Genomic DNA, 12,719 nt, shown 5'->3' with positions numbered 1-12,719 from the left:
CACATGTCTTGTCCAGTCATGACTACCATTCACTGATCCAGGGCTGGCTAACAGTAATACAATAACAATTGTAAAACTGATACAGTTGAGCCCCTCCCCTCCAGGAGTATTGTTGTAAACTTTAATGCCCAGTTCACCAAGAGGGGGGTACATTTTTTCAACTGCGGCACAAGTTTATTAGCAACAAGTGACGGGCACAAGTTAATAGGAAGTTTATCCAAGCATGCTACTATTCCTAAGAGGAACTAATTCATGTTCTAATTGATGCTATAATCTGTATTCTAATTGATTTGAGGCGTTGCCTCAGGGGAGTAATGGGAATTTAGGGAGTACATCTGATAATGTAATACCACATGAAGGAACATTTTGGAATTGATGTTAATGGAGGAAGGATAGCTCAGGGGCAAAGTGTTTGTCTTGGAAGCAAGACAATACAGGTTTGAATCTTGATGCCGCTTAAGCGCGTTATGAAAGAAGAATTATAATAATGGATATTATTCCAGTAATGAATAAAGGAGTTGCATCTATCCAAGTCGCAGAAGTGGAATCGAAATGCTCAGAGTCATAATAAGATTAAATGTAATACATGTGTACTTGTGAATAGAGAAATAGTTCATACGACATCTGAAATCAACACTCATCAAGATTTTTTGAACCAGCTATGTAAGGAGTAGCATATTTGCGGAGTAAAATGGATAGCATGGAAGAAGCTTGATTGATGTAGGTCATTCTAGTGAACCAACTCCAGCTCCAAATCTAACTTGTAAAAAGCAGTTACAATCAAATGAGATCCATCCAAATTGTAAAATGTCAACTGGACATTTAATGAACCTCCAATTATAACGAATAAAACAAAGATGAAAAACCCCCAGTAATAAAAATAATGTATTCAACTATAGGTTGACAACTAGGGTTGCATCTTCAATATCGCAGACCTCCTACTCCAAGTTCTGCTCAAATAACTACACACAGAATGGACCGCCAACAGTGGTCGAAGTGAGCGGTAACTGTCAGGAGCAGTGTACCTCTACTTTTATTTTTTACTGATAACAGTTCCACTACTTTTTGTAACCCTTTTCACCATTACAGAACTGTTCTTGATGAAGTTAAAGCACACTTCTCCACTTCAGTACCCGATGGCGGTTACAGCTAAATTTAAATCTGTTTCAACTCAATTGGCTGTCAATCACCATGGTTGCAACCCTTGAAAAATGTTTTGCACTGTGCTCCATTCCTGCCTACTATGTTCCCCGCCGGGGTCATAGTTCCACTATTTGTTTTGGTACTCTTACAACACTGACTGCCAAACTATCGGAGGAGTTTCGACACAATCTTTCTGCCTCAATGATTGTTCAAGCTTGTCTAGTCAAGAATAGGGGCTTCAAGAATCAAACCCTAAAATCCTTGTAACTTTTACACATTAGGAGGAAATGCCCAATAATTTCAGATACTGCCCCACATGCTGTGCACACTACCTCCCCTCCAGTGCTCCATTTACTCGTCCAACTTCTAGTGGTTCGGATTCCCACATGGAGTTTAATGTATATGCCCCTTGTGATCTCAGGCGGCACCAAATCTAAATAGGTATCATAGCCCAAAGTGGACTTGCAATCTCAATAAACAACGGCTCTTGAATTTGAACACACATCAGACAAAATATGCCGCTCTGCTTTGTCCTTCAATGCTTTTTTCACTAGTGCCCTAGATGAGTTTATTTGTTCTGGTGCAGCCCACAGGCCTGTCAGCCCCAGGTCTGCCAATTGTGTCTTAATATACTGGAACCTGGGAAGCGCAGTTGCCCCTGGCTGACGCAGCAGATCTAATTCTGCTTCCCTATAATTTACTAGGCTTTCAGTCGAGCACAACCTTAACCAGTAAAAGAGAGGCTTAGAGCTTCATTGCCAGTCTATTCTCTCTAGGTCCAACTCACAAAAAACCTGGATGCTTGGGGAACTTCTTGGGAGCCCTAGTGCCTGCTTGATACATTTATTTTCGGCTACTGACAAAGAGCACAGTTTACATGCCCCCAGAGCTTTGCTCCAAACAAAGCATCTGCCTGGCCTGTGATTTGTAGGGCTCCAGCAATATCCTGTTGGGTCTGCATCCATAGTCATGACAAAATCTGGATAACACCCCAGTGTGCCTCTTTAGGGACAAACTAGATCTGTCCACCCTGAGCGGACCATCCACAACTGTCTATTGCCCTCAGGCCTAGATAATCATAAGAATTCACTTGTTCAATTGGTACCCCCTCTAACAGCTTTATCCTAGCCTGGTTCCCTCTGAATACCATACTCTTTGTTTTGCTAGCATTTAAGGATAGCCCATTCTCCTTTCAGAATTCAGTAAAAAAACTGTCCAACTGCGACTTCGACCTGCCTGGTGTAAGGGACATCAAGACTGTATCATCAGCAAATAAAAGTACTGGGATCTTACTTCCCACTAGTGAGGAGGCATCCATAGGGGAATCTGGTAATTTCTTACAGATCCCATTAATGAATAGACAAAACTTTGGAGCGAAAATACAACCTTGATTTACTCCCATCTCAACCCTGAAAAGGCTTGGTTGTGCTCCCGCCTATGTTCCACCAGACCATAGCCGTGTTGTTCCTTTAAAGGGCCCTTTTTCTCTTTTCTTGAATGATCTTGCCAATCTCCTGCTGTAAGTAGTCACAGATGCTCCAACCTTAAACAAGACAAAACTTAACATCCTACTTTTTGCAGATGATATTGCCCTTTTATCCACCACCAGAATAGGCTTAACAAAACGTTTTTTTATGTATTTGTGGATGTGTTTAAGACCAAAGACCTAGCCATTAATGCTTCATAAACAGAAATAATGACCTGTGGTAGGAAATGAGTGCCTCCAGTTATCCTTCAACTTCATTGCCTTTGAATAGAAAATGTCCAACTCTTTGACTATTTTAACAATACGGGCGCCTGGCCAACGCACCATTTGAAGAGCAATCTCGTTATGAGGAGGAGAGCCAGTGAGGCACTGTTTTTCAAAGAGGTATTGTGGACGTATTGTGATGCTCACCATTTCTGTTTTCAACTCGCACGTCCAACCTGCAGCCCTTTCTGGAACAGAATTGCGGGGGTTTGCTCATTTAAATTTCTTGAATATTGGAGAGAATACGTTTTATAAAATCTAGTGGCATTGCCTCAAGCAATGTACCCCAAATATTACAGTGAAGCTGGATTTGGGGCAATTAGGAATAGAATAGTTGGCTCAAATTAGACCTGTGCTTTTTTGGATAAGGCTATGGTCCACCACAAAGTTATACAAATATGAAAATGCAATGACTGTCCTAGGAGGGAAGGCTTGGGGATGCTTTTCTCATATAATTAATACTCTTACCAAGATGAACCTTGGGCATCTCTGGGTTAATCCTGACTTGGTTGAACGTTTGGACATGGACTTAGTCAGAATGTTATATTGGGATTGGGTTGTCGATGACTCGCTGCATAAAGGACAGTTAAAACCACTAGTTTGTAAATATTTGCTGACAAAATCTCTCCACCTCTGGAAGAAAGTCAGCTCCTCAGATTCCGAGAAGAATACCACTTTCTCTGCAGCCACCACCGCCCACATACGTGCTCACTAGTCATTCACATTTGGTACCCTAGTGGATCTCCAAAATGCAGCTATCTCGTCTCTCGTTACGAGGAGCATAGTGTGTAGCCTTTGGATATTATGGTTATGTTTGGTGCTTGCTCTCACTTGGAAGACTCCCAACAGACACATAACTGGGTCCAACTCTAGTGTCCTCCCCAAGATGCAACTGAGCGTGTTTACCACCTCTTCCCAGTATCCTGTACGTTTGGAACAGCTCCACCATCTATGCAGAAAGGTACCCATGCTACCACACCCCCTCCAGCACTGGCCGCTAACATTTCCTTGCCCTATGTGCTGTATGCAGTCTGGTGTGAGGTACCCCCTAGCCAGGAGCCTAAACCTTTTGTGTGCATACTCGACACTCCTAGTTGCCTTTTTCAACCCTCTCCATACTTCCCGCCAAGCCCTGGGTGGGATCTCCGGGTGGGATCATCATGCCAACCATGGACATAGTCAGGCGGAATGCTTTCCCCACCTCCCCCAAACAAGCACAGAGGCTAGATATGAATCTCTTGGGGGAGCTGGCTGCAAGTATTAGCTTCTCGAACTCCATAAGCAACCTAGTGGCTGCCTGCCTGTTGATTGGTTGCATCACCCAATGCTGCAGTTGGGAATACTGGAATCTGTCCCTCGCCCCAACACCGAACGTTGCTTTGCAAGACTCAAAGGACTGGATAAGGCCACCCTCAAACAAGTGCGCCAGGAATTCACAGCCCCCTGCCTGCCAGCTTGAGAAGCCTATTCCATCATATGTGGGGAGAAAGCTCAGGTTGAAGTAAAGTGTCCTGTCAGTCTTGGGGAGCCACAGAATGTATCTCAGCAGCTTGCCAGCCACCTCCTCCTCTAGGTGGCACCACTCATTGGTTATGAGCGGGTTGACCCAATCGCCAAAGATCCTTAGTTGCACTGCCTCATAACACCAATGTACATCAGGTAGGGCCACAACCCCCACCCCCAGGTTTATACAGAGTAACTTTAGAAATATGGGCCTCCCTGCCCTCCAACGATATCTCAAAATCTCCCACTGAAGCTGCTCCCGATCACCTGTCGGCACTGCAACCCTAGGGCTTGGAAGTGGTAAAGCAACCTCAGCAATATGCTCATTTTATTTGCTGAGATCCTCCCGAACCACTAGATGGCTTTCATTCCCCAAGAATGCAGATCTGCCCAGATGACGTCAAAGAGCGTCGGGTAGTTGCCACTGTAAAGATCGCTGCACCGGGGAGTAAGATAAATCCCAAGGTATTTGAGCGTCCCATTCACCCATGCAAAGGGAGCCACACCCTTAAGCAAGTCTAGAGTCTCTGAATCGCAAGTGCGATTCAGTGAATCACTTTTTTCACCTTAAACACTGATACCTGCCGAAAAGAGTCCAATATCCTAGGAGCTCGGTTAGAGAGGATTTGGCCCATGACAAAGTCAGAAGCACGCCATCCGCAAAGACAGCTAATTTGTGCGAAGTACCCCTATAGGGTATCCTGTGGATTCCCCCTGTTGCCTAAATCATCGCCGCAAGCGGCTCAACAGATAGAGCAAAAACCAGAGGTGAAAGAGGGCACTCTTGCCTGGTCCCCCGAGTCAGAGAGAAGCCCTGAGAAATCCTGCAGTTAGCAGAGATTTGAGCGATTGGACACGAATATAGGGCAAAGACCCCTCTTATTTACCTTTTGCCGATGTTACAGCTTCTCATCACCTCCTGGAGAAAAAGGCCACACAACACGGTCAAACGTCTTTTTGGCATCTGACCCCAGCAACATGACCTGTAAGACCTGTGTGGTGCGCAATATCAATAAAATTTGTGATTTTCCAGACATCTGGACCCTGATGACTCTGGACGAAACCGGTCTGGTCCTCGCGACCAACAGCGGTAGAACTTTGTCCAGCCTCTGCTCTTATCATGATAGCATTCAGAAACTCCCCAACCCAAAAGTAGTCTATTCTGGAATGTATGCAGTGGGCGTGGGAGAAGAAGGTGTAATCCCTGTTATTCGGATGTAGGCATCACAGGCCATCCACTATCTGCAAATCCACAACCGGCCTGAGAAGTACACTAGTGGCCCGTACCACTCCCCAGTAATCCCTTTTGGACTCATCCAGATTGGGGTCCATGGGTAAATTAAGTTTGCCCCCAGTATAATACAGCCTTTGGAAAACGCCAGCATGTCAGCTAGAACAGCCACGAGAAAGTCATTCTGCTATGTATTCTGCCCTTACATCGATGCTAGTGTGACCTGTGTATCCCCCAACACGCCCACTATAAAGAAAAAATGCTCCTCCCCGTCCTTATTTATCTTTTCAACTTCAAGCGGTGCGTTCTTCCCCACAAGAATACCCACTCTGCGCTTCTTGAGATGGTGTGTGGACAAGATCTGCTGTGGGAACTCCCTTGTGCGTAGGTTGTCCACATATGCCCTACACAGGTGGGTCTCTTGAAGAAGAGCTATATCTATCTGCTACTGTTTCAACCTTTGTAGCAGTACGTTATGCGTCCTGGGGGAGCTTAACCCTCTCATGTTATGGGTCAGACACTGCAAACGCATTGCGACCGCGAGAATAAGACAGGGCCCTTGGACTGCCCGAGCTGGTCATCACTGAGACCACTGCTGATAACCTTTTACCCCCTTACCTCTGACCTCAGGTGCCCCATGCCTTCTTCAACTTACCAAACAAACAACATGAACAAACCCAAGGAAGAGAAAGAACCCATACCCAGTCATGTGGAAGCGGATATGTTTCATCAGGAATCATGCTTTGTACTCAGACAAGCCCACCTCCTCCTCTCCAAGACCAAATGCCCTCCCGTTCCTCCCCAGCACCAAAAAACTGTAGCTGTATGAGAGCAAGAAAATAACAGGTAGCGACCTCATCATCACATACTCCTTGCCACCAGCAGCACACATTCATACATTCACCCTGATGGCCCTTGCCCTGGGCCTCCCTTTTAGGCCCCTGCCCCGCACTCTTTTCCATCCCCTCTCAAACGCATCCTCTTTGTGCTGCTCCAGCGAGATCCCCAGGATCTTGGCTGCCTCTTCTGGTGCAGTGCAACGCCACTGCTTCCCTTCAGCAGTAATATAAAAATGTATGCTCTATAGCGTCTACCTGCGTTATTTCTAAGCAGGCTTCTGACAGTTAATGGCTTAATAACAGTTGTAAATGAGCTCTTGGGGTAGTAAAATGTATCAACCAAGTGTTCCTTCAGCCACTTGATTTGTAAGCAGTTTGTGTGTGTCCTCGTATCTGTTCTTTGCACTGAAGTGCTGTTAAATGCAAGTATTGGCAAAGCCAACAGTTTTTGCTTTTGCCTAGGTATTTGACAGACATTTGCCAGGCACGGTCATCATATGGCCAGGCACTCACTCCAAATTGCTATCTTATGCCCACAGAAAAGGAAAACTGTTGGCGTTGCCAATGCTTGTTTTACTTGGCTGCCATGACTGTGGGCCACTTGTTTATTGTTGCTTTCATAATGAATGGATTCTGAAATATAAGGTGGCATCTAACCACTCCAAAATGTCTCTGGGCATTGACAGTGGAAGCTGTAAAGGAATTTTCTAAACGGTTAGGAAGTAGCGCCCAATTAAAAATGTTAATTTAGAAAAACGGAGCACATGCCATCAAAGTGGATACAGGGTGATACAAGTGTGTTACTTTACTGTGATCACCTTACAGAAGCGGTATTGAGCAGTGGTCGAAGTGCACAAAAAGAAGTAGTGGAACTATGTTCACTACTGGCCTGCACCGCTCCCCACAAACCCCATCGCCAAGCAAATCCCACGCACAATACAAACCCCAAAAAACATTCTCCTGCTGTTTAGGGGAACGCTCAGTGCAGAGCACTGAAAGTAAAAGTTTTAACTTCTTCCTAAACTTTTGTTTTAAAACGAAACCGTTCGGAACGGTTTCTTTTTAAAAGAAAAATATAGGAACAGTAAGACTTAAAATAAAAGAAGTAGAGGAGCGTCGCTCCCGACCGCTCCCGCCCACTTTGACCACTGGTATTGAGTGAAGAAAAAGGTGTTTCTGAGATTGTGGATGAACTGAGTATTGTCAGTAGACCACATCCGAGGAGACAGGGAAATAGACAACAGCGTGCCAAGCACAAACAAGGTTGTCACGTTTAACAGCTCTGCAGAACCAGAACAGAACTATCACGCTACTCTGAAGTGATCGCAACGTGTTGTACAAATGTTTGAAGGATAGGATGGCCTCGAGAGTTATAGGGTTGATGGACAAACCAGAGAACTCTGAGTCGCACTGTTTTGGCCGCATGAAGCTATGAATGAAAAACCCTCAGCAACACTGCTATGGGCTCCAATGTACCAGCCTGCAACAGGAGAAATGTGACTCCACTCCACGCTAATTGGTGTCATCTTCATAGAACAACTGATTGGACCGAGAATATTCTGCTCATGTAATCCAGAATAGAACAGCACTGGACCATTCAGCTATGTGAGTGAAAGCAAGGAACAGGAAAATCCTATAAGAGTTTGAAGGTGGAAGTAGTACAAGCTGACCCCCACATCCCTCTAAGGGCCAGTGAACGTGATTCATCCACAAGCAACCCAAGCGCTCGGTTTTATCTGGGTTCACCCGGTGCCACATCCCATGTACCCAAGTGTTGACGGACTGGGGAGGGGCTTAGAACAGGAACTAGGTGACCTGTGGAACCAAACAAGGCCATCGATAACATAATAAGCCAGAGATCAAATTTAAAACAAGAACAGAGGCTAAAGTAGATGCCCAGGGACCCCCACATCGCTCTGGTTGATAAAACCAGATTTTCAAGTAAATAACATTAGCACTCTGTGGGTCGGAGCCCGGGCAATCAGGAGGCTACAAATGCAGGCTGATGCTTCCGATCTACCCCGTGTTCCAAGCTGCCTGGTTGAGGGCTCCTCAGCCCACCATCTTCCCCCACCACAACAGTCATTTTGCCCCCCAAGTCCCAGTCCCCACTTACCACTTTGCTGCGGCGGCGGTTGCTGACGGATCTCATACCGCTTCACTCCTTGCTCCTTTTGGCCACCATGGAAATGGAAGAGTGGATCCGTATGGAGCCCCGCCTTCCTCAACCATGGTGGCCATCTTTGCACAGTATTTTCATATGCTCAGGCCTTAAACTCGGCTGCCAGGCTATTACCCCGGTATAGCCCATGGAATAGGTTTATAGCGCCATAGTAATATGACTGCCTATTTACAGTAAGTAACCAACACATGCCCTGTCCAGAAACCTGACCTCATGATGGCTAGGACGGGAATGTGCCAAGTATGTCCATTTTAGCTTAGAATTGTGAGAATGTATATCTCATGCAGTTTGCATGCATCCAGCAACGTTACCAGGAATAACACAGTTCCCCCGACAGCGCTGAAACCCACCTGAAAGGTGATTAACAAGTTTTGGTCTTCGATGTAGCCCCCAGTCTGCTCTGTGACTGCTCTCTCTTCGAATGCACCCCTCAGATACTGTCATGAAATGGTCTGAAATTGCGCTTCACTCAGGTGATCCAGTGTGGATTTATTTTAAAGAGTGGCGTCACAGTTCATGGTTCAGGACCAAGGCAGAAGAAGTTGAGGTCCTGGATGCAGAGATGAAATAATGCTACCGGAGAACCTCGCAATCCATTGGGAACATGAGCAGCAATACTTTTTGGAAGAAACACAGGAATTAAGAGACTGTAAAGCAAACACGAGTGGTAGACCTATAGGGTAGCCCTGCTATCCAGTGTGAAGCATCTACTTGTTAGCGGAGACTTGATGTGTGAGATGTCTTAGTAATGGCATATCCGCAGGATTCACATTTTCCCCTCTACAACTCTTCTCATGGTTTTGTGTGAGAGTTATTAACTGAATTGTGTCGTGATTGGTAGACAATATACAATATTTACTTGAGTCAGGATGCACAATGATCATGTACATATAGCATTTCCCCTTTAAAGTCCACTGTTATCTCCAAGACCAGCAATTTAAGAATGTGCTTACGGTTGTATTATGTTTGCAACAGTTCACATATTTATGCACATTTCACTTGCAGAAACTCTAAAGGGATTGCGCAACCTGATGCACAATTGTAGCTGACTTCGTGGTCACATATTGTTAAGGAAGTGGCTTAACTGTTTTCTCCCCCAAAAATCACTTACCAGCGAGGAGGAAAAGGACGCCGCCGGACACAGCTATTCGGCTTTTTGTAATTGGATTGTTGTCGCCCACTTTTGTGCACTTCATGCCCACAACACTGATGATGATGCCAACGAAGCCAAGCAGCACAGCGACCACCATGAGCGCTCGTGATGTTTGGATATGAACTGCAAACAAGAAATGAACATTTCACTCATACTTATGAAACAATTCATTGACGTGACACACAGTTGGTGTATCACACACATCTGCATAGTTATATACCAGAGAGGACCTCTCTTCTGGTAGAATTATTAGTAACAGCTTGAGAGGTTCAAAAAATTAGTGTTCATAATTGAGTGGTGATGTCAGCGGATCTACGTTGGAATGCCGAAAAAAACACGGAGCCCGAAAACAACGCATTTTTTGGCTTTATTTTAATGTGGGCGCTGCCCCCAGCAATCCCTGCACATCACCCCACATTTTGTGTTATCCCTAACCCGACCCCCCCCATCTATTTGTCTAAAAAGAATGCTAGAATCCCGCATTCATTCGATCTTCTAAATTCGCTCTTTGGGGCTCTGCGTTTTCACATTCGTTTTTTTCAGGAGATACCAATGTTAGCACTTTGGCAGCGTCAGAATGATTCTTCCACTCGAATGCTGGACTTTGGATTCTTTTTTGTAGTTCCACATCAGTTTGCAAAGGATGCATTGAGCATGGTTCACAGCAGGGACGTCATTTCACCAAAATGCCAGGGGTAGCGGAAGTGGCATCACCCGACCCTTGACCCCTGTGACATCACAGGAAGTGAGATCATTTGACCCCATCCCGAAGTGATATTGCGGGATGCGATGGAACGCGACCTTTCACCCGTTGACAAAACAGGAAGTGCCATCACATAGCATTGTACACTACAAAAAATATGGTTATGCTATCACTATAATGTGATGTACATTTCATACAAGAATGGATCGCCATATGTATAGTTACGATCAGTGTATATAGGCCCATATTACCAAAATACTGTGAATGCAAACAGACGTTCATGACCAAATGATAATGATGTGTTATTATATAGCACTTAAGCTTAAGCGCTTTATATAGAAAAAATATACACCCAATATCACCCAACCGTGTTGGTACTCATTTATCGACCTCAGAAGGATGAAAGGCTGAGTTGAGGCGTTTAAGAACAGACTAAATCAGTGACTCACCCCTGAAGTGTGCCTGAAATAAACCTTTAATGAGTCTAGCAATTATTGTATAGAATTCCAGAAAGACACATTATTTGGTATTCCTAATCTTTCTTATTTCGGGTCAGTGCTGAAAGTGTTAGACTTGTGTCACTCCTTTTCTTCTTTTTTTAAGGGGCTTTAACAAGAAAGCCAGCCACTCCTGAACTAAAGAGCCACATGGTGCTGGCCACAGCCCATGAGCTTACATTACAGAAAGAAAAAAAAAGACAAAAAAAATATTTTTTCTTTTTTTTCTAGGGGTCGCAAGGGAGAACTCAGAGGTCGCAGTTGCGACCTCTGGCGACCCCTAAATGACGTCCCTGGTTCAAAGACACAATACGCATCTGAGAAGCCCACATTTTTAAAATGCGCAGGCCAACTTATTCACAAAGGTGACTTGTGCATTTAGGGCTCGATTCATGGAAATGTGTGCAGAAATCCTGCAAGGGTTGCGTGCTGAGAAGGACACTGCGGAAGCCTGATCTCAGAATAAAAAGTGCGCGCCCCGCGTATTCATGGAATTTACGGCGCAAAGTAACCGTATTGGCAAGTCACGCCCAGAATGCCTCTGACACGCCCACAAGCAAAGCATCAACAGCCACAACAGCTACCTTTGTGCGCTCCCCCGGATGTGAATGCACGCACCTTGCAAAACGTGCGTCGGGTCCCCCACAAGCAGGCCTGCATCTCGGGACCCTGCGCAATGTCCCCCATAACTGTTGCTGGCACCCCGACAGCATACGTATGAAAAATCATAACTCAGTCTAAATTTGGAAAATCTGCATGTGAAACTCTGTAAACCGTTCCTGCACCCCCGCTACACTGCTTATGCACAACCCTAAATTAGATCAGAACCCCGGTTGCACACACACACCCCTAAATCCGACATGCAAACCCACCTCTGCACTGCAAATCCTATGCGCAAGTGTACTTATGCCTGCCTTCGGGTGGCGTAGTGATTGAGGGATTTGCGTGGCCATTCGTATGCCGAGAGGCTGCGGGGGTGTTTTCATGAATATGTGTCGTTTGGCGCAAATGTGGGCATGCGAGGGACTGTCTGTGGTCTGTCCCTCATAACGCCCACTTTGTCGTATGTTCTTCCCCATTATCTGAGTTCCGCCTCTTCCCAGACCTCCACGCAAGCCACGCCCCCTGCTCTGCATGGTGTCTCGCGCAAGGCGCTTAACGGTTTGCACAGACGTTCCGCGACTGCGTGAACTCCACACAAGTCCAAAGTAAGTCCCGCACAGTCGGTTCCATTAATCGACTAATGCAGATTTGTGCACAGTTTGGGCCGCACGTCGCCTATTTCCCACGCAAGTAATTCCATGAATCTGGCCCTTAGTGACGGTAAAGGATGTGGTGCAAATGCTGCTCACCATGACCTTCATGAATACGTTATGTTTTGGGGGTGTGCGCCCGACGACTATGCCTTCATACCCTGAGAGCTTTTGGTATGTAGATGCAGAGCAGCCTCCCAATGTAGAGGATTTGGGGCCATTGAAGTCAGCAAGTCCATGTTCCCACATGCTGTGATTGCAATTCTACCTGACGTGCCCCTATGGCAGCGTCACGAAGAATTGGAAAAAGTGATAGAACTATGATTGTACTCCATTTGCGTGTGCTCGTGGTGCTCATTTTGGACTATAATGAGTTACTAAACACAGCTTGCAATTATAATACATATAGTTCTTATAGAGCATACAAGGCTTTTCCTGGAGCATTTATGTACTTCACAAAATTCA

At 45.5% G+C, this 12,719-nt stretch overlaps 1 protein-coding gene across 1 annotated transcript in view; it reads right to left on the bottom strand.

Moving 5' to 3' along the window:
- Positions 1-12,719, bottom strand: part of CLDN19 (claudin 19) — a 138,202-nt gene that overhangs the window by 81,617 nt on the left and 43,866 nt on the right. The window contains exon 2 of the mRNA XM_069610461.1: positions 9,760-9,924. Coding sequence (XP_069466562.1) covers positions 9,760-9,924 — 165 coding nt within the window. The remainder of the gene's footprint in view (positions 1-9,759; positions 9,925-12,719) is intronic.

This window comes from Ambystoma mexicanum, chromosome 8, assembly GCF_040938575.1.
Source record: "Ambystoma mexicanum isolate Mex_15411 chromosome 8, UKY_AmexF1_1, whole genome shotgun sequence".
NCBI classification, from domain to species: domain Eukaryota; kingdom Metazoa; phylum Chordata; class Amphibia; order Caudata; family Ambystomatidae; genus Ambystoma; species Ambystoma mexicanum.
This window is presented reverse-complemented; position numbering and strand designations above follow the sequence as displayed.